The sequence below is a fragment of the Phoca vitulina genome, unplaced genomic scaffold (assembly GCF_004348235.1).
Source record: "Phoca vitulina isolate PV1807 unplaced genomic scaffold, GSC_HSeal_1.0 scaffold115, whole genome shotgun sequence".
Classification (NCBI taxonomy): Eukaryota; Metazoa; Chordata; class Mammalia; order Carnivora; family Phocidae; genus Phoca; species Phoca vitulina.
The window spans coordinates 1,072,312-1,097,088 of record NW_022589818.1 but is presented as its reverse complement, the minus strand read 5'-3'; the positions used below and the strand labels follow the sequence as shown (position 1 = coordinate 1,097,088).

At 38.4% G+C, this 24,777-nt stretch overlaps 1 protein-coding gene across 4 annotated transcripts in view; it reads right to left on the bottom strand.

Annotated features, from left to right (window-relative positions):
• The window catches only part of ASH1L (ASH1 like histone lysine methyltransferase), a 196,241-nt gene that overhangs the window by 161,053 nt on the left and 10,411 nt on the right, over positions 1 to 24,777 (bottom strand). For 2 of the 4 annotated variants that reach the window (XM_032398347.1, XM_032398350.1), the window contains exons 1-2: positions 21,283 to 23,162; positions 6,333 to 6,853 (exon numbers count right to left, since the gene is read on the bottom strand). In XM_032398347.1, the coding sequence (XP_032254238.1) occupies positions 6,333 to 6,752 (420 nt within the window). In that variant the 5' untranslated portion in view covers positions 6,753 to 6,853; positions 21,283 to 23,162. Of the gene's footprint in view, positions 1 to 6,332; positions 6,854 to 21,282; positions 23,163 to 24,777 lie in introns of those variants that run through there. The other 2 variants (XM_032398349.1, XM_032398348.1) reach the window with 1 other exon arrangement.

Below are 24,777 nucleotides of genomic sequence, written 5' to 3'. Positions count from 1 at the left end.
AAAATCTCAGACCAAAAGGAATTAATTAGAATACTTGGACTCATGTGGGTTTTAATAACTCTCCATAAAAATCACTTCACTGAAATTCAAAATCACCTCTTCAATGAGCTGTTTTCTAGAGAATCTATTACATCGGCACAGGCGTTTCTTTTCCAAATAGAAAACTATCTTTTGGAGGAAAATTATAATTAGCGCTGTAAATTTTATTTATAATCCACTGTGCTCATTAAATCCACTCAACGAGGCTAAAATGACAACGAATAAACTATTCACTGGCAAAATGTCAGTCCACATAGTACTAGAGGTTCAATGCTCTGTGACCTAAATTGTAATCAGTGTATAGTGGTATTGAAATAGACCCCAATCCCATTAAACTCAAACAAGTTTCAGTTTTAATCACCGGCCACAGGAAACAGATATTTTGGTTATTTTTCATTTGTCACAAAAGCACCTTTTTTTGGCTCAGTAACCTAAGTAAACTGGGATCACATGTAACTGCACATACATGCTGCACAATTCCAAAGCTGGAATTTTGTTTAAATGACAGAAAGGAAGGTACCATTATCTCTTCTCCTTTTAAGTTCATGTGTAATAAATGCAGGTAAATACTATGACTTCCACCTCTACTCTTATTTTCTAAAATGCTGCTACAGAAGAATGAATAGACCATTCTGACAACTTATGAAATGACAGACACCACATGAAGTGGCAAGACAACAAAACCCAAATTTTTATAGGAAATTTTTTTTAAAGATTTTATTGATTTATTTATTTGACAGAGAGAGAGATTGAACACGAGCAGGGGGAGCAAGAGAGAAGAAGGCTCCCCACAGAGCAGTAAGCCCAATGTGGGGCTTGATCCCAGGACCCTGAGATCATGACATGACCAGAGCCAAACGCAGCCACTCAACCGACTGAGCCACCCAGGTGCCCCTTACAGGAAATTTTTTAAAAAGATTTTATTTATTTATTTGAGAGAGAGTTAGAGAGAGCACCCGCACAGTGGGGGATAGGCCGAGGGAAAGGGAGTCGCTGACTCCCCGCTGAGCTCAATGTGGGGCTTAATCCCAGGAACCTGAGACCACGACCCGAGCCAAATCAAGAGTTGGATCCTTGGGCGCCTGGGTGGCTCAGTTGGTTAAGCAACTGCCTTCGGCTCAGGTCATGATCCTGGAGTCCCGGGATCGAGTCCCGCATCAGGCTCCCTGCTCGGCAGGGAGTCTGCTTCTCCCTCTGACCCTCCTCCCTCTCATGCTCTCTGTCTCTCATTCTCTCTCTCTCCAATAAATAAATAAAATCTTAAAAAAAAAAAAAAAAAATTGGATCCTTAACCGACTGAGTCACAAAGGCACCCCAACTATTTATATTTTTTAAGGGGGGAGGAGGGAGACATATGTATTTGCCTGTATATAGATAATATATTTTTGGGAGATATTACAGACTCTAATGTTGGGAGTTATTTTCCTGGAAGATTCTTTGCACCAATTTTGGTTCCAAAACAACTAGTTCTTGGGGTGCCTGGGTGGCTTCTCCCTCTCCCTGCCTCTCCCCTTGCTTGTGCTCTGTCAAATAAATAAATAAAATCTTTAAAAACAAACAAACAGGGGCGCCTGGGTGGCTCAGTCATTGGGCGTCTGCCTTCGGCTCGGGTCATGATTCTGGGGTCCTGGGATCAAGCCCCACACTGGGTTCCCTGCTTGGTGAGAAGCCTGCTTCTCCCTCTGCCTGCCACGCCCCCTGCTTGTGTTCCCTCTCTCGCTATCTCTCTGTTGAATAAATAAAATCTTTAAAAAATAAGTAAAAATAAAATAAAAAAATAAAAACAAAACAACTAGTTCTTAATGAGGTATTATTTTCCAAGTGTAAATGTAAACCTGAAAATGTATTCAATAAACATATCAGTTTTCTTCATTTTGATTGAGAAACGGTTGTTCTGCTTAATCGTTATCACAGTTGGTAAGGGGTTATCATGAGATTGTCTAAAAAGGGATTCCAAAATAGATTGACTCAGAGGGGGAGAAAGATAATGACAGTAACAATATTTCATTGTTTCCTTTTTTCTCTCTTAAATTCTGAATCATAGGAGTTTATTACCTAATCAAATAATATTTTCTGGTCCATTATCCATACTCTTACACATTTTATTTTATATATTTTTAGTGGGGGAGGGGCAGAGGGAAAAGGAGACTGAGAATCTTAAGCAGGCTCCACACACAGCATGAAGCCCGCCACCCCCCACGGGGGGGGGGGGCCCTCAATCTCTCCACCAGAGATCATGACCTGAGCTAAAATCAAGAGTCTGATGTTTAATTCACTGAGTCACTCAGGTGCCTCTACACATGACATTTTTTATAACAGCTTCCCATGTCCAAAGTATCTCTTGCTGTCTGAATTAGTTTCTGAATTCAGAGAGCAAGAATGATTAAAACCCTGAAAAAAACATAGAGGAAAATCTTCAATAAACTGGATTTGACAGTGATTTCTTGGATAGGACACCAAAAGCATAGGCAATAGAAGAAAAAATAGATAAACCGGAGTTCATCAAAACTGAAAACCCTTGTGCATCTAGGACACTGTCAAGAGAGTGAGAAGACAACCCACACGGGGAGTTAGTATTAGCTAGTCTTACATGCAGAATGTATAAAGAACCCTGAAAACTCACCAACAAAAGAATAGCACAATTCAAAAAGTGCCATACCAATTTACTCAACACCAGCAGTGGATGAGAGAGCCTGTTGCCCTAGATTCCTGCCAACACTCAATTATTATTATCATTAATATGAAATTTTTCAGTTTTGCCAAAATGTAATATAGAAAGGTCTCAAAATTACTGAAACATAAACCAAGTACACTTCACACCAAGTACACAGCACTGTAACTCAGTATCTTTAAAAACATATTAAATCTAAAAACATATTAAAAAATACATTACAAATACATTTAATAAAAACAGAATTAGGACCCTTAAAATCTTTAATATAACTTTAAATAAAAGACATTAAGAGTATCATCCTCTAATATTTTCTCAAAAGAATGAACTAAACTTCACACTCCAGTTATTAATGTCCTAGTTCCTAAACAATGAACTGAAATTTTTCATAAATTAGTGACATATTTGAATCCCTCTAAATAAAGAGTTCATGAGTAAACCACCATAAATTTAACAGTATGTCACATAATTCAAGAAAAGGGAAAATTTCACTCATGGCACTGAACTTGGGTTTTGCTTTTAAAAATTACATAAACAGGGGGCGCCTGGGTGGCTCAGTCGTTAAGCGTCTGCCTTCAGCTCAGGTCATGATCCCAGGGTCCTGGGATCAAGCCCCGCATTGGGCTCCCTGCTCCGCGGGAAGCCTGCTTCTCCCTCTCCCACTCGCCCTGCGTCTGTTCCCTCTCTCGCTGTGTCTTTCTCTGTCAAATACATAAATAAAATCTTTAAAAAATAAATAAATAAAAATAAAAATTACATAAGCAGTTTAAAAAATTAAACAGTTAACAATCATTCAGTACTAATCATAACAGCAAATAACTTATTTTTTCAGAGGGCCTTGTTTTTGCTCTCTGAATACTGCTGAAAGAAAAATTCTATGTAGAGATAAAATATATGATCTATATTTGTTTTTATTAAGAATATAAGGCCTAATATTTGCTTTATCTTTTATTTTATTTTTTTAGGGAGGGAGAGAGGGAGAGAGAGAATCTTAAGCAGGCTCCACGCCCAGCACAGAGCCCCACATGGGGCTCGATCTCACTCTGAGCTGAAATCAAGAGTTGGACACTTAACTGACTGAGCCACACAGGTTCCCTGTAATATTTGCTTTAAAAGCAACACTGACAAACCCAACTACTTTTGAAGAATTGGGGGTAAATGTTGCAGTTGCATTTAGTAAAGCCTTGTTTTAAAATAAATAAAGTGCCCACACTTTCTTAAAACTACCAACATGACTCGTAATAGTCCCTCTTTCCTTCCTTGGCCAAGGATGCTTAATCTTTTTAGAGTCATGACCTCCTTTAAGAAGCTGGTGATAGCTATGTAAAAACACAAAACTCTATACTGATTGTCACATTGTGAGGACAACCCCACAGGCCAGCATCCTCCCAGGGACCGCAGGTTGTGAAGCTTTACATCAGGCTGTAACAAGGAAAAGAAAACATTCACAGGAACCTGTCACATGCCAGATGCTTTATATAAATTTAATTTTGTATACAACCATTGAAGATAGGCATTCATAGTCCCACTATAAATGAGAAGACTGGAGACTTTCACAAGGAAGGAGACCTTACAAACTCTTACATTGTTTTAAGGAAAAAGGTCTACATAAAAATCTCTTTCAATCAACCTTATGAAAATCCTTGAGTTCAGCAGGAACAGATACCCTCATGAGGAAAATAAGGCTCAGGGGAGGTTACTCAACTTAGCAAAGATTCATCCAGTTCATTTTTTCAAGAATTGGTACAATACCCGTTTTTTTCCTGGCTTCTAATCTAACTCATTCACAGTTCATTTTATCAATAAAACATCCCAAACTACTTTACATGTCTATAATCTTTGAAGAATAGCAACTATTAAAAATTTCTGGATGCCACAGCAATTTGAAGAACAAAGAGCCTGCATCATTATGGTTTCTGGTAACATGCAGAAAGCACATGAATTTGATGTTAAGTAATTAACAGTAAAAATTGTTATTTCACACAGTCAGGAATATTTCAAAATTTTAGCCAAAATGTTAAGCCAATTCTTTCTAGCTAGATCCATTGTTTTACTTATATATACAAATAATTTAAATATGCACGTGGGCATGTATGGTGCCCATTGCCTGAAATTAGATATTGTATGAAATGGCTAGGGGCACCCGGGTGGCTCAGTCGGTTAAGTATCTAGCTGCCTTCGGCTCAGGTCATGATCCCAGGGTCATGGGATCGAGCCCCACGTCAGGCTCCCTACTCAGCAAGGAGCCTGCGTCTCCCTTTCCTCCCCACCCCACCTCCACTTGTGCCTTCTTTTGCTCTAATAAATAAATAAAATCTAAAAAAAAAAAAAGACAAAGAAAAAAGAGAAATGGCTAAAACTTGCGGTCAACACATGACCTAAAACAAATTTAATATCCTTTTTTTTTTAAGATTTTATTTACTTATTTGACAGAGAGATAGAGAGAGAGCACAAGTAGGCAGAGAGGCAGGCAGAGGTAGAGGGAGAAGCAGGCTCCCCGCTAAGCAGGGAGCCTGATGTGGGGCTCGATCCCAGGACTCTGGGATCATGCCCTGAGCCGAAGGCAGAAGCTTAACCGACTGAGCCACCCAGGTGCCCCACAAATTTAATATCTTTACTGCACAGAATAAATAAGGTTAAGAAAAATTAGTTTTTTAAAAAGATTTTATTTATTTATTTGAGAGAGAGAGAGCGTGAGCACAAACAGGGCAGGCAGCAGAGGGAGAGGGAGAAGCAGGTTTCCCGCTGAGCAGGGAGCCCGATGCGGGACTCAATCCCAGGACGCTGGGATCATGACCTGAGCCAAAGGCATTCAGCTAAACTGACTGAGCCACCCAGACGCCCTGAAAAATTAGTTATTATATTTGGATAGCCTACGAGAAAGAGGTGACAATTTTTAATGTATCAACTTGCTTTATGAAGAGTGACAGGAATTAATCCTTGTATTAAACAGTTCATTTTACAAAAGCTTTCAACGTATGGGGCGCATAGGTGACTCAGTTAGTTAAGCTTCCGACTCTTGATTTCAGCTCAGGTCATGATCTCAGGGTTGTGAGATCGAGCCCTGCTTAAGATTCTCTCTCTCCCTCTCCCTCTGCTTCTGCCCCTCCCCTACCCCTCACACTCTCTCTCTCCTTCTCTTAAAAAAAAAGAAAAGAATGAAAAACCAAACCAAACCAAACACAAAAACCCACAAAAGCTTTCAACATATGGTAGTTAACTGGATCCTTACAACCACCTTTAAAAGGTAAGTGGTATAATCATTTGACATCTTTGAGCCTCAATTTCTTCCCTGTTAATCTGTCTATAACAATGCTAGTAAATAGGAAGGTGAGATTCAAATGTAGGAAATTCCTAACTGCAAAGCCAGTATTGTTTCCACTATCACATGCAGGAGTAACAACATAGGTATATCCCATTTCAAATGTCTGCCATACAAATACACATGCATTCACGGTCATGCTATCATGCACGTCCCTGACAAGCCTCAGAGCCTCTTGTAGTCTCACAAAACGGACTACTTGGAAATAACAGAGATTAAAATCAAACTTCCCGTAATAAGTATGAAAGTTGGATAAAAAATTAATAAAGAAATCCAAGTAATGTCAACAATTCTACTCACCCGTTTTGAAGGACAGTGCTCATTCTTCTCATCTGTCATCTTCCCACTTTTAAGTGCTTTCCTTGGGTGCTTGATAGTTGTTTTTATGGCAGGTCGACATACATAGTTCTCCAAGTTCTTTGGAGGTTTTTTAGTTCTCTTAGCCTGAAGGCCAATTTTCAATTTTAAGTTTCCCTCTGAAAAGTTTGTTTCTTTCACTGAAAACTGTTGCTGTGCATCAGTCAAACCATCCTCCTTCCCTGCTTCGCTGTTTCTTTCCCGATTCCACTTGCGAAGGTCCTCTTCCTCCTTTGTGCTGTTCTCTAGCTCTCCTTCTCTCTTGCTGACCACTGTGCCAGTACCGATGGCAGAGGGACTCTTTCTTGAAAATCCTTCAGAGTCAGAACCCAATCCTAACATAGCAGTATTTCTAGGGTCCATCACAAGTGTCTGTTATTGCCAAGGAAGCTTAGGGAAATTTTACAGAACTGTGTTCCATAAAAAACAGGGATCTCCAAAACTTGCATCCAGCATCTCTTTCTCTGCAGGATAAACCGTAACAAAAATTCATCAGAAAAGAAAGCAACTATTGCTTAATGTGAAAAATGGGTATAAGGGGAGAGGGGCAAGGAGGTCAGGAAGAATCCCAAATCACAGTTATAACTAACCAAAATACAGTACAAAATGAACTTAAATTAATTTAGTTATAAATAAATTTAAAATTTTAGAATAAGCTTATTATTCTACAGATATCATAAACTACTTGTATTAATACATGTTATGGAGTGGTTTTAGTGCTCCAACCTTTTTTAAGAGGTTTCGGGCTTTTCAGGTTAGGACTCTTAGGCTGGAATTATCTCTGCTGCTGGTGTACAATTAAACTCTGAATTCATTCACTCATTCATTCATTCAAAAATATTTCTAAGCTCCTATCATGTGCCAGGCATTGTGCAAAAACCTGGAAACACAGTACTCAACAAAACAGACCCAGTTCCTAAATTTACAAGACTTATACTCTAGTGAAAAAGACAAACACTGAAAAATTGTTATATAAATGATTTGTAACAATTGATATAAAAACTTTGAAAACCAGAAATTTAATTTTACAAGTTTTCCTAATAGTGAATAGTCAGTTGGCATGCTTTAATTCCCCAAATCCATAAATATTTTTTTCCAAATTCATAAAATATTTTTAAATGAGCAAATTATTATTTTATAAAAGATACACACCTTACCTGTGAATCTGAATAATCTACACAGGGCAACCTCCTTCTCATAAATAAAGATCTTCAGGAAACCAAATTACCATATAATCAGAAGGCTGACTAGCAAATATAAAACCAAAACAATTCACTATTCTTGAAGATTGATAGACTAGTTTTTATTCTAAGCATATATCCAATCAAGATCCAGGACAAGTATCTGAAAAAAGAAGAACAGCCTATTCCTTAGAACATTCCATTTATGAAGTAGAATATTTCATAGTTTAAACTACGTGCCTGAAGACTTTTCTTTCCAACAAGATTGTAAGATTCTCAAGGACAAAGATCATATAACTATTTCACAACTTCTACAAGGAATGTAAGTAAAATGCATAGCCCAATGCCTGGCAACACAGCAAGGGTTCAAGAGAAGGTACCAATAATTAATTATTATTACTAAGAGTAGCAGCATATTAAGTATTCAGTAAATACTGGCCAATTGACTAAACTCTTCAGTTTGTTCCCACTCTATTCATTCACAAAAACAGCCACAACGGTAATCTTCCAATCAGCTCACTCTAACAATTCTTGCTAATGCTTCACAATAGTTTTCAAGGCTGTTCATAATCCAGCTCGTTAAGTATTCAAACTTGCTTGTCCTTACTTCCCAACACACATCCCCTATGACGTCGTCAATTCAGTTTCCTTTACTGTCCCTAACAAATCATGTTTATTTTTGCTTCTGTGCCGTGTGCTTTCTTTCCCTTTAAAAGTACAAAGTCCCGGGGCGCCTCGGTGGATCAGTCAGTTAAGTGGCTGCCTTTGGCTCAGGTCATGATTTCGGGGTCTTGGGATCAAGCCCTGCGTCAGGCTCCCTGCTCAGTGGGGAGTCTGCTTCTCCCTCTCCCTCTGCCCTCCCATGGTCGCTTTCTCTCTCTCTCAAATAAATTAATTGAAAAAATAAAAAAGTACAAAGTCCTATCTTGTCTGAGATGGGTTCATAATCCTGAAATTTAAAACTCTGAGAACCAGAAGCTTTTTCATAATTCACTAAGGACAAAACCTGACCAGACCTGATTTGGATCCATTTTGGTCTTAATCACCACAATTTTTGTGAATAGTCATACATTTCAATGCAAAAGTATTACTGTGCTTGATGAAGGAGTGCTACTCTAAACACCACTGTGGAAGTAACCCAATCTAGCAAAAAACAAATTTTTGGATGATGCTTTGTGGACTTACGTTTTAACACTTACATTTAAGCTTGCATTGACCTGATCCTTCCCTGAATACCTATTATCCATATAGGATCACAATCTGAGTAATCAGCTTTTTTCCTCCTTCTTCCAAATTTGTCAACTACATCCCCAAATAATTACAGTGTTAAGCTTCATGAGGGTAGGGACCTCTTCTGGCTTGTTCACGACTATTTTTCCAGCACCCAGAATGATGAACAGCACATATATTAGTATCCAATAAATAGCTGAATGAATGAATTTTAAGGCCCCTATAGCTTCTAACATAATATCTGGCATTTAGAAAATGTTTCTCCTCTCCTTTCTTACATGAGTTCACCTTCTGTTATAAGAGTCCTATATACAAGTTTTATCTTATATGTTTATTATATGTATTTCATAGAGGTAGTTTTCTATAAACTTACTACATTATCTTAATCGCACTAGTAACAGCTTCAAAATTATATCTTATACCTCCTTCTGTCTCTGTACCATCAAAGCTGGTCTAAGAAAAATCATGTTCACTGATCTCACTTTACATTCCTGAACGCTAACCTCAACTGGACCCTTAGTGCTGAAACCTATTTCCCTAATCTGCCACTCTCCCACACAGCTACTTGAAGTCACCTCCACCCTCACTGATTTTGCTTCCAATCTGATGATGGCAGTAGAAACAATCAGAAGAAAACGGCCACAAGCCCCCACTATACTGACCCACCTCCTGTGTGTCTGTTCCTATAGAGTCTGCCTTCCCTGCTATCATAATACAGTGGGGCACCTGGGTGGCTCAGTCGATTAAGCATCTGACTCTTGGTCTCAGCTCAGGTTTTGATCTCAGGGTTGTGAGCCCAGGCCCCATGTTGGGCTCCACGCTGGGTGTGGAGCCTGCTTAAAAAGATAATAATAATTAAAAAATACATATATTTCCAACCCCTCCACTTGAGCACTAAAACCTACCCTCTCCTTGCCTTCTCAAGAGCTTTATTAGGGCAACTATCCTTTCTCCCTTGCATCATCCATTTCTCATTTTTCCTCTGGATGATACCAATCAGCATGAAAACATACTACAATATTTCTTATCTAAGAAAACTCCTCTTGACCCCGTATCTTCTACCAGCTTCCCATTTCTCTGTCCCCCTCTTATAACCAAACTTCTTCAAAGGGCAGTCCATTCTTGCCATCTCTAAATCCTCACCTTTTTTCTCTGGAATGCACCAATCACACTTTCACCACCACCTCTCCAAATAAACTGCTAGTCAAGGTCACTAACATACTCCATGCCACTAAGTACACCGGTCAGTTCTTAGTCCTCTACTTGACCTAGCCACAGAATGTGACACAGCGGAACAGCCCCATCGTCTCTGCACTGACTTCCAGGAGCCCTCTCTGGATTCTTCTGCCTTACTGGCTAGTCAACCTCAGTCTCCTTTACCAGTTTTTCCTTTCCTCCCTGAACATTAAACACTGGCGCACCCCAGGGCATGCTCTTCCCTTCCCCATCTACACTTACTTGCTAAATGACCAAATCCAAACTTTTGGCCTCAAATTCCATCTAACATTGTTGATTCACAAATTTCTATCACTAGATAGACGCCAGGTGGGACCTCTTCCTTGAACTCCAGAATCCTATATCTAAATACCTACCTGACACACTGCCTAGATGTCTACTAGACAGACACCGCAAGTTTAGCCTGCTTAAAATCAGTTCATCTTCTGCCTCATCCCCCCCAACTGTTCTTCCCACAGGCTTCCTCATCTCCTCATAAATAAATGCAACTCCAGCTAGAAATATTTAGGCTAAAAATTCCTAATCACCCTTAACTCCTTTCTCTTTCTCATGCCTCACATGTCCATTTAGTCAGCAGTCTTCTTTACCTTCGAAATACACGCACATTCTATTTCTCGCTAATTTGACAGCTACCACTCAGATCCAAGTAATAATATGTCACCTGGACTACTGCAAAAGTCTCTTCACTGGCTCGCTCCTTGCTTCAGCCCTTTGTATCTCTTTATTCTCAACTCAGCAGCCAGGTGATCCTTTAAAAGCTTGTGTCAGATCATGTCATTCCTGGGCTCAACACCCTTTCAATGGCTTCCCACCTCACTCAAAATGGAAGTCAAAGTCCTTACAATGGTCTAAAGGCCCTATTTACTCTGCTGTACAATCCACTCTACCTCTCTTCTACCTCTTACCAAACTCCCCACTTAGTTCCAAGAAGGGGGGGGGGTGGGGAGCAGAGGTCTCCTCCTTCTGTTTCTCAAAGTAAAATACTCCTACCACAGGGCCTTTGCAATTATTATTCTGCCTGACTAGAACACTCCTTCCCCAGATAACTAACTGCACGATTTGCTCTTTCATGTCCTTCACCTTTACCTAAATGTAACCTTATAGAACAGGCAATCTCTGACAATCCTTTATAAAACTGAAAAACACTTACCGCACCATCTTCTTCTAACACTCTGTCCTGTTTTATTTTTCTCCATGGCTCTTCTTACCATCTGGTGTACAATGTATTTATTTATTATGGATGTCTTTCCATTGGGATGTAAAGTGCCCCCAGGAAATGGATTTTTGTCAGTTTAGTTCAATGTAATGTCCTAGCACCTAAAACCGGACCTGGCATGTAGGAGGTGTTCAATAAGTATTTGAATTAATTGCATGTCTTTTCTGCGATGTATCTTACTGGCTTTAATTTTTTATTTTCTAGTCATTTTCTCCCCTTTCTTTCTTCTTTCTTGTTTCTTATTTATCTATTTTTAAGTAGGCTCCACCCCCAGTGTACAGGCCAGCACAGGTCTTGAACTCACGACCCTGAGATCAAGACGTGAGCTGAGATCAAGAGTTGGACACTTGGGGCACCTGGGTGGCTCAGTAGGTTAAGCATCTGCCTTCAGCTCAGGTCATGATCTCAGGGCCATGAGATCAAGCCTCGAGTCTGGCTCCATGCTCAGCAGCTGAAAATTCTCCCCCTCTTCCTCTGGCCCTCCCCCCTGCTCTATGCCATTCTCTCTCTGTCTCTCTAAAATAACTAAATACATCTTAAATTAAAAAAAAGAGTTGGACACTTAATCGACTGAGCCACCCAGGCACCGCATGTTTCTTAATTTTTAATACCCATCCTGGGTTTCATATTACTAGTGGTGAACTAATATACCTGCCATGTATTTTTTTGGTTAGTCATGAAAACAAATCTGTCCTAGAATAAAAACAAATAATTTACATAGAAACAACTGCTTCTATATCCATTTAAATTTCCCTACATTTTTTTCATAATGAAGGAATCCAGAACTCTTCATATATATATGTATAAATGTGAAGCAGAACTTCAGTATTTCCTCCAAAGAACTCAAAAGCATTTTTACCAGCACTTACTTACTTTTAACACATTCCAGAGAAGGGTTTGGAGAGCATGATTCTCTTCATTTTAAAATGAGAAAAACTGAATCTCAGTGACACAGATTATTATATAAATATCAACAAACTAAAAAAGAATTAATTTGAAAACACTGATCACTACCCCAGAAATGTATGTAAGAATAGAGAAATATGTTTCCCTAACTTGATCAAAGAGGAAAAAGAACAGTATGCCTAAGGGCATATTTTGTGAATCCATCTAGGCAGTGAGACTGGAAAAGCATGATTGGCAAACCCTACATACCAAAATTTAAGTGTTTCTAGTAAAGATAAATCCAAATTCTGAAGATACTTCACAACAAAGAATGCTTTTTATCTGCTAAATGTAAACTGCTTGAAAACCAGTCCCTACACCAGCTGCCAGAATTCTGATATTGAACTCTGAAAGCAGTATTCTTTGTGAATGATACTCTTTCAGCTTTTGGAAAGGTATCTATATAATCTAGGTTTTCCATCCAGGGACAAGGATGCCATGTTGTTACACAATGTATTCTGGTTCCTACTACAATATATTCAAGGCAAAATATAGTTCCAAGGGGAAACACAGAACTAAGACTGCTAGAATCTCTTTACTCTAAGAGACAAATTCAACATTCATCTCACATGCAACGCTGGGATTTACAGGATATCTTCAAATCACTGAAACAATCCAGAACAGTCTAGTCCAAATTCAAGGGAAACTAACACTAAATCTATATCATGAAGCCCTTTCACTGAGATCATTTTAGCTGTGAACAAGCTTTTTAGAAAATTACTAATTACTAGGGTGCCTGGGTAGTTCTGCCATTCAGTGGGGAGTCTGCTTGTCTCTCTCCCTCTGCCCCTCCCCCCTAACTCGTGCGCACACATACGCACTCTCTCTCAAATAAATGAGATCTAAAAAAAAGGAGAGAAAATTACTAATTGTATTAATAGGATATATACATTATATCAACACAAGGCATGACAATCTTTTTTTTTTAGATTTTATTTATTCATTTGACAGAGAGAGAGAGAGAGAGAGAGAGAGAGAGCGCGCACAAGTGGGGGTGGGGAGCAGCAGGCAGAGGGAGAGGGAGAAGCAGGCTCCCAGCTGAGCAAGGAGCTGGATGCCAGGCTCCATCCCAGGACCCTGTGATCATGACCTGAGCTGAAGGCAGAAGCTTAACTGACTGAGCCACCCAGGTGCCCCAAAGCATGATAACGTAACAACATATTAGATACTACCTATAAATATACAAAATAAATCACATTTCATAGTGATTTATGAATGCTCTATTGCTATATATTCATATATTATTGCAATATGACAATACCTGGGCAAGCAATACAAATATAAAACTTTTGAACAGGAATTGCTCAAACTTGTTTTTACCTCATACCCTATTCCCTCTATGAAGTGATGACTACTACCCACCCACACCTCCCATACTAATCTCACATCCAATTAACAAACAACGGATCTGATAAAAATAAACAAATTCACTGTTAACACAGTGCTCTGGTCTGTGAGATACCAAACCATTATGGAAAACAATTCAACTAAGTTTGGAGACCATTTTGTGTACATACCTTTTCTATCATAACAGGTTGGAAGGGAATAGGCATACTTTGATAAAACACTATTTAGCAAGGCAATATAAAATCAACTATGTATTTTTTATTTAATTTTTTTTTAGATTTTATTTATTTATTTGACAGAGAAAGACACAATGAGAGAGGGAACATAAGCAGGGGGAGTGGGAGAGGGGAAGCTGGCTTCCCACAGAGCAGGGAGCCCGATGCAGGGCTCGATCCCAGAACCCCGGGATCATGACCTGAGCCGAAGACAGACGCTTAGACTGAGCCACCCAGGCGCCCCTACTATGTATTTTTTAAAATACTGCAAAACTGAGTCCTTCCAGTGGAATGCATTGGTTAAATTAAAAAAAAAAAAATTACATACCTAAAAATTTACTGACCTCTTATATTTGCAAAGCTCTATGCTAATGTTATACAGATTACCTCAATTACTATTATTATTCCATTTTTAGAGATGAAAAAACAAGTTAATAATCAATAAAAGCTTGAGCCCAGGTCTGTCTGGTTCCTCTCAATACTATGTTACGCTGCCTCCAAAAGATCATTTTCATTCCTGGTCTTACTACTCCTGTTACATCCAGCATACTTGCTATTTGAAACTCTCGCTTGTCTTCTATGATCACACATTCTACTGGCTCTCCAACTACCTCTGCAACCATGATTATCATTTCCTTTATGCATTCATCATCCTTAATCTATCCCTTCATTCAATGAATATTTTGAGAGCCTAAAATATGTTTTGAGAATTGTGATACCCACTGTAGAAATAGTTATAAATAATTCAATATGGTCCTAAGTCTTATGAACTTTAAATTTTAGAGCAGATAAATGACCAATTATTTATTTATTTATTTATTTATTTATTTAAAGATTTTACTTATTTATTTGACAGAGAGGGACACAGCGAGAGAGGGAACACAAGCAGGAGGAGTGGGAGAGGGAGAAGCAGGCTTCCCGCAGAGCAGGGAGCCCGATGCGGGGCTCGATCCCAGGACCCCGGGATCATGACCTGAGGTTAACGACTGAGCCACCCAGGCGCCCCTGACTAATTATTTAAATATGTGATTATAACTTATAATAAATGTGAAGGTATTGAATATATGAGGTAGTATATCAAGGAAACTTGGAGGAACGGGGAATATATCTTAGAAAAATAATTAACTTTAAGCTGAGACCCAGTCTGAGTAGGAAACAGCCAGGCAAAAGAGGCATTAGGAGATACTTCAAAGGTGTAACTGATTTGATTTTCAGCAAGATGCAGGAAAGGAGGGAGAGAATTGAAAACGTAAGCAACTGGTGAATTGTATGGTAGTACTATTTAGACATTCCATCAACAAATTATTTACCAAGTGACCATTATGTAACAGGAACTAGGGACATAGCAGTGCAAAAACACAAAAATCCCTGCCCTCATGTGGCTGACATTATAAAAGTTGTCTACTGGGATGAGATTAAGAGTTCAGTAAGTATGTTAAATTTTAGATGTCTGTGAAACATTTAAGTAGAAAGGTCAAGCCGACAGCCAGGAACACATGCACATATGATAAACACAGAAGGAGGCAGTATGATGACACTCTATAAACATATAATAGAGTTCTACAATTTTTTTTTCAACCTGATAAGAAAGATATTTTATATTAACTCTAATACGTAAGAATAACTGTTCTTTCTTTTTGGGTAAGTACATTTATCTAAAATTATCACATTGCAGATTGAACAATGTTGGCAGATTTTTAGCTTAAGTATAGTTTGTCTCATCTGTGATAAATTTTTGTCTTCTCTGTGGTCCTTATCAAACATAGTAAGAGACTGTAATCATTACTCTATTTCTCAACAGTAAGAAAACAGATATAAATTAACTATATAAGATATTAAAAAATTACAGCACAGTACGTATCTTAATTTGCCCTAGCTTTTATACTCTTTAATCATACATCTTATGGATGACCATCCTATTTCTTAGGATATATCATATTAGCTAAGTAAGCACAGTACCACCAGTTGCTCAAGTCGGAAACCTGGCGGTCATCCTTGCCTCCTCTCACTCCCCTATTCCCAACGTGACCCTAACACCAAAACTTGTGAATTCCACATAAATAATTTCTGATTACACCCAGTTCTAAGTCCACTGCCATTCTGTCCAAAACAACAACAAATCTTACAGAGAATATAGCAGCTTTCTAACTTCTCTGCATATCCACCTTGTTCTCCTCCAATCCCTGCTCTAAGATGCAGCTAGAAATATGATTTAAAAAATAATCTGATTATGTCATTTCCCTGCTAGATTAAGGGAGAGCTCCCTGTTAAGTGCTCATGCAGCATTTTCTAAGTCTCTTAACACTCATCATCATAGTAAGTTATATGCTTTTTTGGGGTAAATTATATGCTTAATACCCGTATTTTCCACTACAGCATTTGTTCCATGAGAATAAGAATCCTGACTGCCTTATTTGCTGCAATATCCTTAGCAAAGTACCCGGAACATAAAAGGTATTCAATAAATATCTACTAACTGAATAAGAAAACATACATAATACTACATTTTAAATTACATATGTAGACAAAAACTAAAAGATAATAAAATGAAAATAAAAAACAAAAATAAAAATACTAAAGGATTGACATTTTTCTTTAAGTATTATATAATCTTACACTGTTATTAAGATTTTAAAAATAAGCACTATGTATATCACCATGTAATTTGCTCTTCAAAAGTAGAAGGGTAAGCAGTGTACTAACTGCCTTAAGATGTTTTATATTGAATCACTGATATACAAATCACTGAAATCACAAAAAGCTAGACTATCTTCATAAAGATACCAAGAAAACTTGAACTATGTTCCTAAATAATTTATATAACATAAACTACACTTACAGAGTTGGATAAAGCTTTTTTCTTTTTTTTTAAGATTTATTCATTTGAGAGAGAGAGAAGGAGGTGTGTGAGCAGGGGGAGGGGGAAAGGGAGAGAATCTCAAGCGGACTCCCCGCTGAGCACAGAGCCCAAAGTGGAGCTCAATCTCATGACCCTGAAATCATGACCTGAGCTGAAATCAAGAGTTGGATGCTCAACCGACTGAGCCACCCAGGTGCCCCGGACAAAGCTTTTTTTTCTATACTCAACTACAGAACAACATTCATTTAAAACAGAGTGACAACCACCAATAATTCCTAACTTTCAAAGCACTCATCACCAATAAATCTAGCTGTTTTCACACTTACGTACGGCACATATTTCTTAAATTCCAAGATGTTAGTAATTTAAAAAGGGTTCATGAATCACTGACCGCATTTTCAGGAGAAAAAATTTTTAACCACTACCACATTAAATATAATTATCAATTGTGTTATTTCCTAATTTCAGAAACATAAAACTGGGAGAAAAGAATATGTCTCATGACCAAGGAAATACTGTATTATACCAACAAACTAATTCTGAAAGTCAGAACAAGAAAGTCAAATAGGAGACATAAATTACAATTAGTAAGCCACAGGGGAAATACACACAGAAAGCATTCCCAGGGTGCCTGAGTGGCTCAGTTGGTTGGGTGTCTGCCTTTGGCTTGGGTCATGATCCCGGGGTCCTGGGATCGAGCCCCGCGTCGGGCTCCCTGCTCAGCGGGGAGCCTGCTTCTCTCACTGGCTCACTCTCTCAAATAAATAAATAAAGATCTTAAAAAAAAAAAAGCATTCCCAAAGCTAAATCCTGGGAAAAAAATTATACTCACCGACTATCTGTCACATGGATAATCTAATCAAACCTTGCTTAGCTCTTCCTGAGAAGTAAAGTTAACACAGCTCAGATGTATACACTTAACTCTGTTTTTGTTTTTGTTTTTTAAAAAAAAAGGTGGAATGGGGCTGTAGTGGAAAGGAATATATAGAGATGTTGATTTCTACCCCTAGGGAATTCTAAAATGGCAACAGGAGGGAAGTAAAAGTTACATCAGATTTTCCCATAAATGAATTATTGTATTCTGACAAGGGTTAGGGACTGTGAACTCAGGCCCAATGCACGTGGTTTCACATTAAACAAAAGAGCCACTTCAAAAGGGCACCACTCACATTGTAAATATCTTACATTTGTTTTTTATAAAAATTTTCTGTGGAGAAATGAATAGGAATGTGAAATGGTGCAGACACTTTGGAAAACAGTTTGGCAGTTCCTCAAAAGGTTAAAGAGAGTTACCAGATGGCCCATCAAGTTCACTGCTAGGTATATACCCAAGAAAAATGAAAATATGTTTACAGAAACTTGTATACAAATGTTCACAGCAACATTATCCATACAATGGAATGTCATTCATCAATAAAGAAGAATGAAGTCCAGGGCAACTGGGTGGCTCAGTCAGTTAGGTGTCCAACTCTTGACTTTAGCTCAGGTCATGACCTCAGAGTCCTGAGATGGAGCCTGTGTTGGGATCTGCCCTCAGTGGGGAGTCTGCTTGAGATTCTCTCCCTCTGCTCTTCTCCCCACTCATACACGTATGTGCGCTCTCTCTCTCAAATAAGTAAATAAATCTTTAAAAAAAAAAGAAAGCAAGCAAGCAGCACTGGTACATACTACAATGCAGATGTATCTTAAACATTATGCTAAATGAAAGATGCCAGTTCCGAAAGACAACCTGTGGATTCCATTTATATGAAATGTCCAAAAAAGGAAAATCCATAGAGAAAGAAAGTAAATTAATGGTTATCTACGCATGGGGAAAAGGGGAATGTCTGGGATGGAGTGACCACTAGTTAATGGACACCAAGATCAAATGTTCTAAAATTAGGTAGTGGTGATGGTTGTATTACTATGTGAATATACCAAGAACCACTGAATTGTACACTTTTTTTTTTTTAAAGATTTTATTTATTTATTTGACAGAGAGAGAGAACACAAGTAGGCAGAGTGGCAAGCAGAGAGAGAGCGAGAAGCAGGCTCCCCACCAAGCAGGGAGCCCGATGTGGGGCTTGATCCCAGGACCCTGGGATCATGACCTGAGCCGAAGGCAGACACTTAACCGGCTGAGCCACCCAGGAGCCCCAACTTTTTTTTTTTTTTTAAAGATTTTATTTATTTATTTATTTAACAGAGAGAAAAAGGTAGCGAGAGCAGGAGCACAAGCAGGGGGAGTGGGAGAGGGAGAAGCAGGCTTCCCACTGAGCAGGGAGCCCGATGGCGGGGCTCGATCCAGGACCCTGGGATCATGACCCAAGCCGAAGGCAGACACTTAACAACAGCACCTAGGCTGAATTGTACTCTTTAGATCGTAGATTATATGGGACATGAAACACATCTCAATGAAGCCTTTTAAAAATTTTCTGGCAGATCAAAATAAGGTACCTTGTGGAAGGGGTTCCTTTCCTTGCATAAAAACAAAATGTGGGCTACTGGTAATCTTGTAAAAACTTTTTTCAATTAATAGCTTTCAACATGGCAACAAGCTGATTTATTTGACATATGTTGCTACATGTTGACCTAACTGGCTATTCATTTGGAGAAGACAAAGATCCATTCTTCAAGTTACACTAAAAAATAATTTCCTCATGGATTTAAGAGCTATATGCGAAAATGAAAGTATCTGAAGGATTTTTGTGAATATTTCTATAGCCTACTGTAGAGAAACCTTCGTAAGCAAATCAAGAAACTAGAAGCCATAAAGGAAAATACTGACAGATTTGATTATATAAAAACATTATAGATCAGTAAGGTTAAGAGTTATTCTATAAACTGGTAAGTAAGAAATGATATAATACAAGAAATGTGCACAGGCAATCACAGAAAAGATGGAAATAATCAAGTAGAAACATAAAAAGAGGCACCATATCACTAGTAGTCAGGGAGGTATGAGTTAAAACAAGACAGTTTCCACTCATCGGTTTGGTTGAAATTTAAAACACTGACAACAACTACTACTAGCAGAGTACACAGGCAAATAAACACTAGTGGCCACCATCATTTATTCTGGAAAGCACTACTTACAGCATCTATGACAATTTTAAGTTTTACATACTCTCAGACTTCAATAGCAATTTTGAGGTTCTTACCATAGAAAAACAAAAGCACTAATAAATGATTTATTATAGCACTGCTTAATGTGGCCACAGGAAAAAAAAAGATATACATATATTCATACACACACACAAATATAGAACCATGTCTGATGGGGCACCTGGGTGGCTCAGTCATTAAGCGTCTGCCTTTGGCTCGGGTCATGGTCCTGGGGTCTTGGGCTCGAGCCCCGCATCAGGCTCCATGCTCAGCGGGAAGCCTGCATCTCCCTCTCCCGCTCCCCCTGCTTGTGTTCCCTCTGTCAGATAAATAAAATCTTAAAAAAAAAACAAAAACAAAACCATGTCTGCCATTTTTCAGTAAAAGAGCAAGCATGATGTTATATGTGTAAGAAATAGAAAAAAAAAAAAACCATATGTATTTGTATGCATACAGAAATAAGTACAAATGATTATACACCAGCTAACAGCACTGGTTATTTTAGGGGTTTGGAAGTAAAAGGGAAATAGAATTATGTATATTTTTTCTTGACCTGTTACAGAATTTGTATTAGTTTCATAACTAAGCAAAAATCCAATAAAAACAGGGCGCCTGGGTGGCCCAGTTGGTTAATCGACTGCCTTCGGCTCAGGTCATGATCCTGGAGTCCAGGATCGAGTCCAGCATCGGGCTCCCTGCTCAGCAGGAAGTCTGCTTCTCCCTCTGACCCTCCCCCTCCATGCTCGCTCTCTCTCTCAAATAAATAAATAAAATCTTTTTAAAAAATCCAATAAAAACATATTTTGAAAAGATCTGAAATACACATAGCTACCATATGTCGATATCTCTCAAAGTCTTGTTGTGTTCATATCTACATGAAATTGAGCAAAGTAACCCAATTGTGGACATACTTTCTAACTCCAATATTCTACTACTGACTAGCTATTTTCTTAAAACATTCCTCTCCTGTTCATTTCCATTTAATGGACTACCGCACATTACACACATCTTTATTTTTTTATTATTTTATTGTGGTAAGAACACTTAATGTGAGATTTACCCTCTTAACAAATTTTTAAGTGTGCAATACAGTAGTGCTGACTATAGGCACAATGTTGTACAGCACATCTCCAGAGCGCATTCATCTTGCCTGACTGAAACTTCACACCTGTTGATAAGGAATTCTCCATTTCCCCCATTCCTAACTACATACCTCTTTATAAAAAATATGAACTTCTGTTCATCAAAAGAAACCACCGTGAGAGTGAAAAGGCAAGCCACACATTGGATAATGTTATGTGCAAGGCATATATTGGAGAAAAGGACTGCATTCAGAATATATATTATCCAACAAGCACTAAAAGATGCTCTACCTCACCAATAATCAAGTAAATGCAATCAATACCACAATGAAATACTATTACCCACTAAAATGGCTAAATTAAAAAGAATGACAACAAATGTTGGTGAAGATGTGGAACAAATGGAACACCTATACATTCCTGGTACAGTTATAAAGTCCGATAGTCAGTTTAGAAAACTGTTTGACAGTATTTACTAAAGATAAAAATATGCTTACCCTGTGGCCCAGCAATTCCACTCCTAGGTATATGCCAAAGGGAAATGAGTGCATATTGTTCACCAAGAGGGGAGGGCGGCCAGGTAAGTCTTCACAGCATCAACTTGAATTCTGTCTCAGAAGATGGGTAGGTGCTCCCTGAGCAGCCAGGCACTGGGAGGAACATGACAGTCATGGAGATAAAAACGAACTGTTTGGGAATGATGACGGTTCCAAACAGCTGAAGCACAAGGGTGAGAGACCCAGTGAGACACAAAGCTGAAGTGGTAGACAGGATCTTGAAGAAAGAGCCAAACAGTCTGTTATGCCAAGAGACACAGTCAGGTTTGGATTTAGAAATTACATTCAGAAAGGTGTGTGGGATGTAGCTAAGGAAGCCAATCAGGGTGGGGCACAGAGAGGTAATTCTCACTTTGCTGCCATTTTACCCATTTTGAAGAATAACTGCTTTTCTTATACCCAGCCTGCCATTCTAACATTGGTATGCTGCTTTAACTGATAATCCCCCAGAAATTACTGTATTACCAAAATGGTGAAGGGGAAAAGTAGGTGTGCAGATGACAGAAGCAAAGATTTACTTAAACCACTCCCCACAAACAACTACCACTGTCCTTATGTGTTTACTTCTGTTTTTAAGAGCAATCACTGTTGAACAAAATGTAAAGAATGCAACTGTCATTCCATAACATTCATAATTATGAATACCTATGAAACAAGGGTATTACCCTATTACCAAAATTACCTAAAAACTCCCCAAAATTATATAGCAAAAATTTTATGTGTATATATGCACTTTTTGGGAAAGGGTACAAAGATTTCATACTCTTATTGGGGCCCATAACTACCGCCGCCACCACCACCACCACAAAAGGAGTTACGATCCTCTGTTTTTGAAATCAGCTTCTAAGGTAAGGTACAGAATGGATACAGGAAACTAGAAGATGGTCACTTTGAACCACCTAAGTCTCAGTGAACAGTTTCCAGATTTTTGTGGAATAGATTCATCTAGAAATATTTTGAGAGGCTTATCTGAATCCCAAATCATATTACCATCTTAAACATCTCAGTTTCTACTTAAGAAGATCACCTCTAACCTATCTGGAAACTTTTGGTAGTGTTTTCCTAAGGACACCATTTACTTGGAAAAGAAATGGCTAATGCACACAACTGATGATTCTGACTCTGACATGGGAAAAAGAAATCATACATGATGGACCCTTAATTCTCTGGTGATTTCTATAAAATTGCAACAAGATGTCAGATAAACCCTGGGGAATATGTTATTAGAAATGTTTCCCCTCAATGTTCTGGAATTAATTTCTCTTCCTGGACTGACAAAGTCCAAAACTACTGGCCTTTCAGGCATAGTGCCAATTCAACAGATGGGCCCTACATTTTCCTAATGGTAGAGGTAGACTGGCAAGTGTGAAGTCATGTACTCAAGCAAGAGAGTATCTGTTTCATGCAGTAGCTAAGAGGATTTCTGATAGGGTTTTAAATCAATGACACAAAATAACCTACATGGTGTGATTTTGTCTGTAATTTCTATTCCTTTCCATTTTTTATACCTCAAATACATTTAAATAGATACCTACCCAAACCCAGATGTCCCAAAATATGCAATAAGTCAACCTCACAAGCCCCTAATACCTTCAAGTATTGGATCTTACACATGTATTCTCAGATAATAATGTGTTGACTCAGTAAGTCCACAGATGAAAACCAGCTTCTTTAAAGGAAGGTTTAACAATGCCCAGTGATAGACCAAAGAAGAAAAGGAGGCAGCTTGATCTCACTCTAAATTTTCAAAGCCAGGAATGGTTATCATGTGAATGGGTAAGAAGCTTCATGTCTTTTGATACTTCCTTATTTTATTATTATTTTTTAAAGTTTATTTAAGTAATCTCTACATCCAACATGGGGCTCAATCTCACCACCCTGGGATCAAAAGCTGTATGCTCCTCCAACTGAGCCAGCCAGGCACCCCAAAACTTCATTATTTTATAAATTTATATTTATTTATTTTACTTTATGTTGCCCTCCACAATGGAGATCTAGGAAGGTAATGACCATTCTGGCCATCTTTTCAGAGTAATCTAGTAAAAATAGGCACTTTGGCTTTTAGTTTCATATAAAATGAGTGTTCTGATCTCTGCAGCACAATAAAAAAGCTATTTAACAGATAAAAAATAAATCTGTAGACGAACCATGAGAGACTATGTACTCTGAGAAACAAACTGAGGGTTTTAGAGGGGAGGGGAGTGGAGGGATGGGTTAGCCTGGTGATGGGTATTAAAGAGGGCACGTACTGCATGGAGCACTGGGTGTTATACGCAAACACTGAATCATGGAACACTACATCAAAACCTAATGATGTAATGTATGGTGACTAACATAATAAAATATAATTTAAAATAAATCTGTTCATTAACCATTTTATTTTTGTCTGTCTTTACTAATTAGTACTTGCTAGTTTTTCTTAAGAAAGTATTATTCCTAAAATTATCAAACAATTCTTTCAGCCCTGGCATTACTGATTAAGTGCCTCTAAATGTCAAGAATACCCCACAATTCATTTCAAGACTATCTACACTCACTCTCCAGGTAATCTCATCAAGTCCCATGGCTCTAAACAGCATCTCTACCTGATCAACTACCAAATTTATATTTGCCCCAATCCTGAGATTTATATATCAAACTTCCTGCTCAATATCTCAACCAGAAACATTTAATAGAAAACTCAAAGTCAGTACATCCAAACCAAATTCTTAATTTCTGCACTCCTGAAACCTGCCTCTCCCAGTGTTCCAAACTTCAGTAAATGGCACCCAACGTTGAGGCCATCATTGCAGTGAACCTTGACTACTCTTTTACTCAGACCCCACAGCCAATCCAAGTTATCATCCCCCCACCTTTAAAAATGTATCCCAAATCCATCTCCCTGATAACACCCTAAGTTCAACTTACAATCATCTCTTGCCTCAAATATCACAATGGCCTAACTGGTCACTCTGGTTGCATCATTCTTGCCTTTCAAAGTGTATATATTAGATCAAGTCACTTCCCTGTTCAAACCTCCCAACAGGTTCCCATCAAGTCTAGAATAAGATCTACACAGTTAGTCAAGTCTTACAAGTCCCTAAGTTATATAGCCCCTGGCTACCTCTTCTACCTATTTCCCATCATTCATCCCCACCTTGTTTACTCTGTTCAAGCCCTTTCTTATTTCTTGAACACAGCAAACATACTACTGCCTCAGGGCTTATGCTCACACCCCAGACAGCTGCATGGGGCGCTTTGTGTCATTCAAGTCTCTACTCAAGCACCACTGCCTCAAAGAACTTCCCTAATCACTGAACATCCCCTTACTTTGTTTACATTTCCTTTACACCTATCCTGGAAATGCTATGACATTATACCCATTTATTAAAATCTTACAAGAAGTGAGCACCAATGATTTTTTTTTTCAAGATTTCATTTATTTGACAGAGAGAC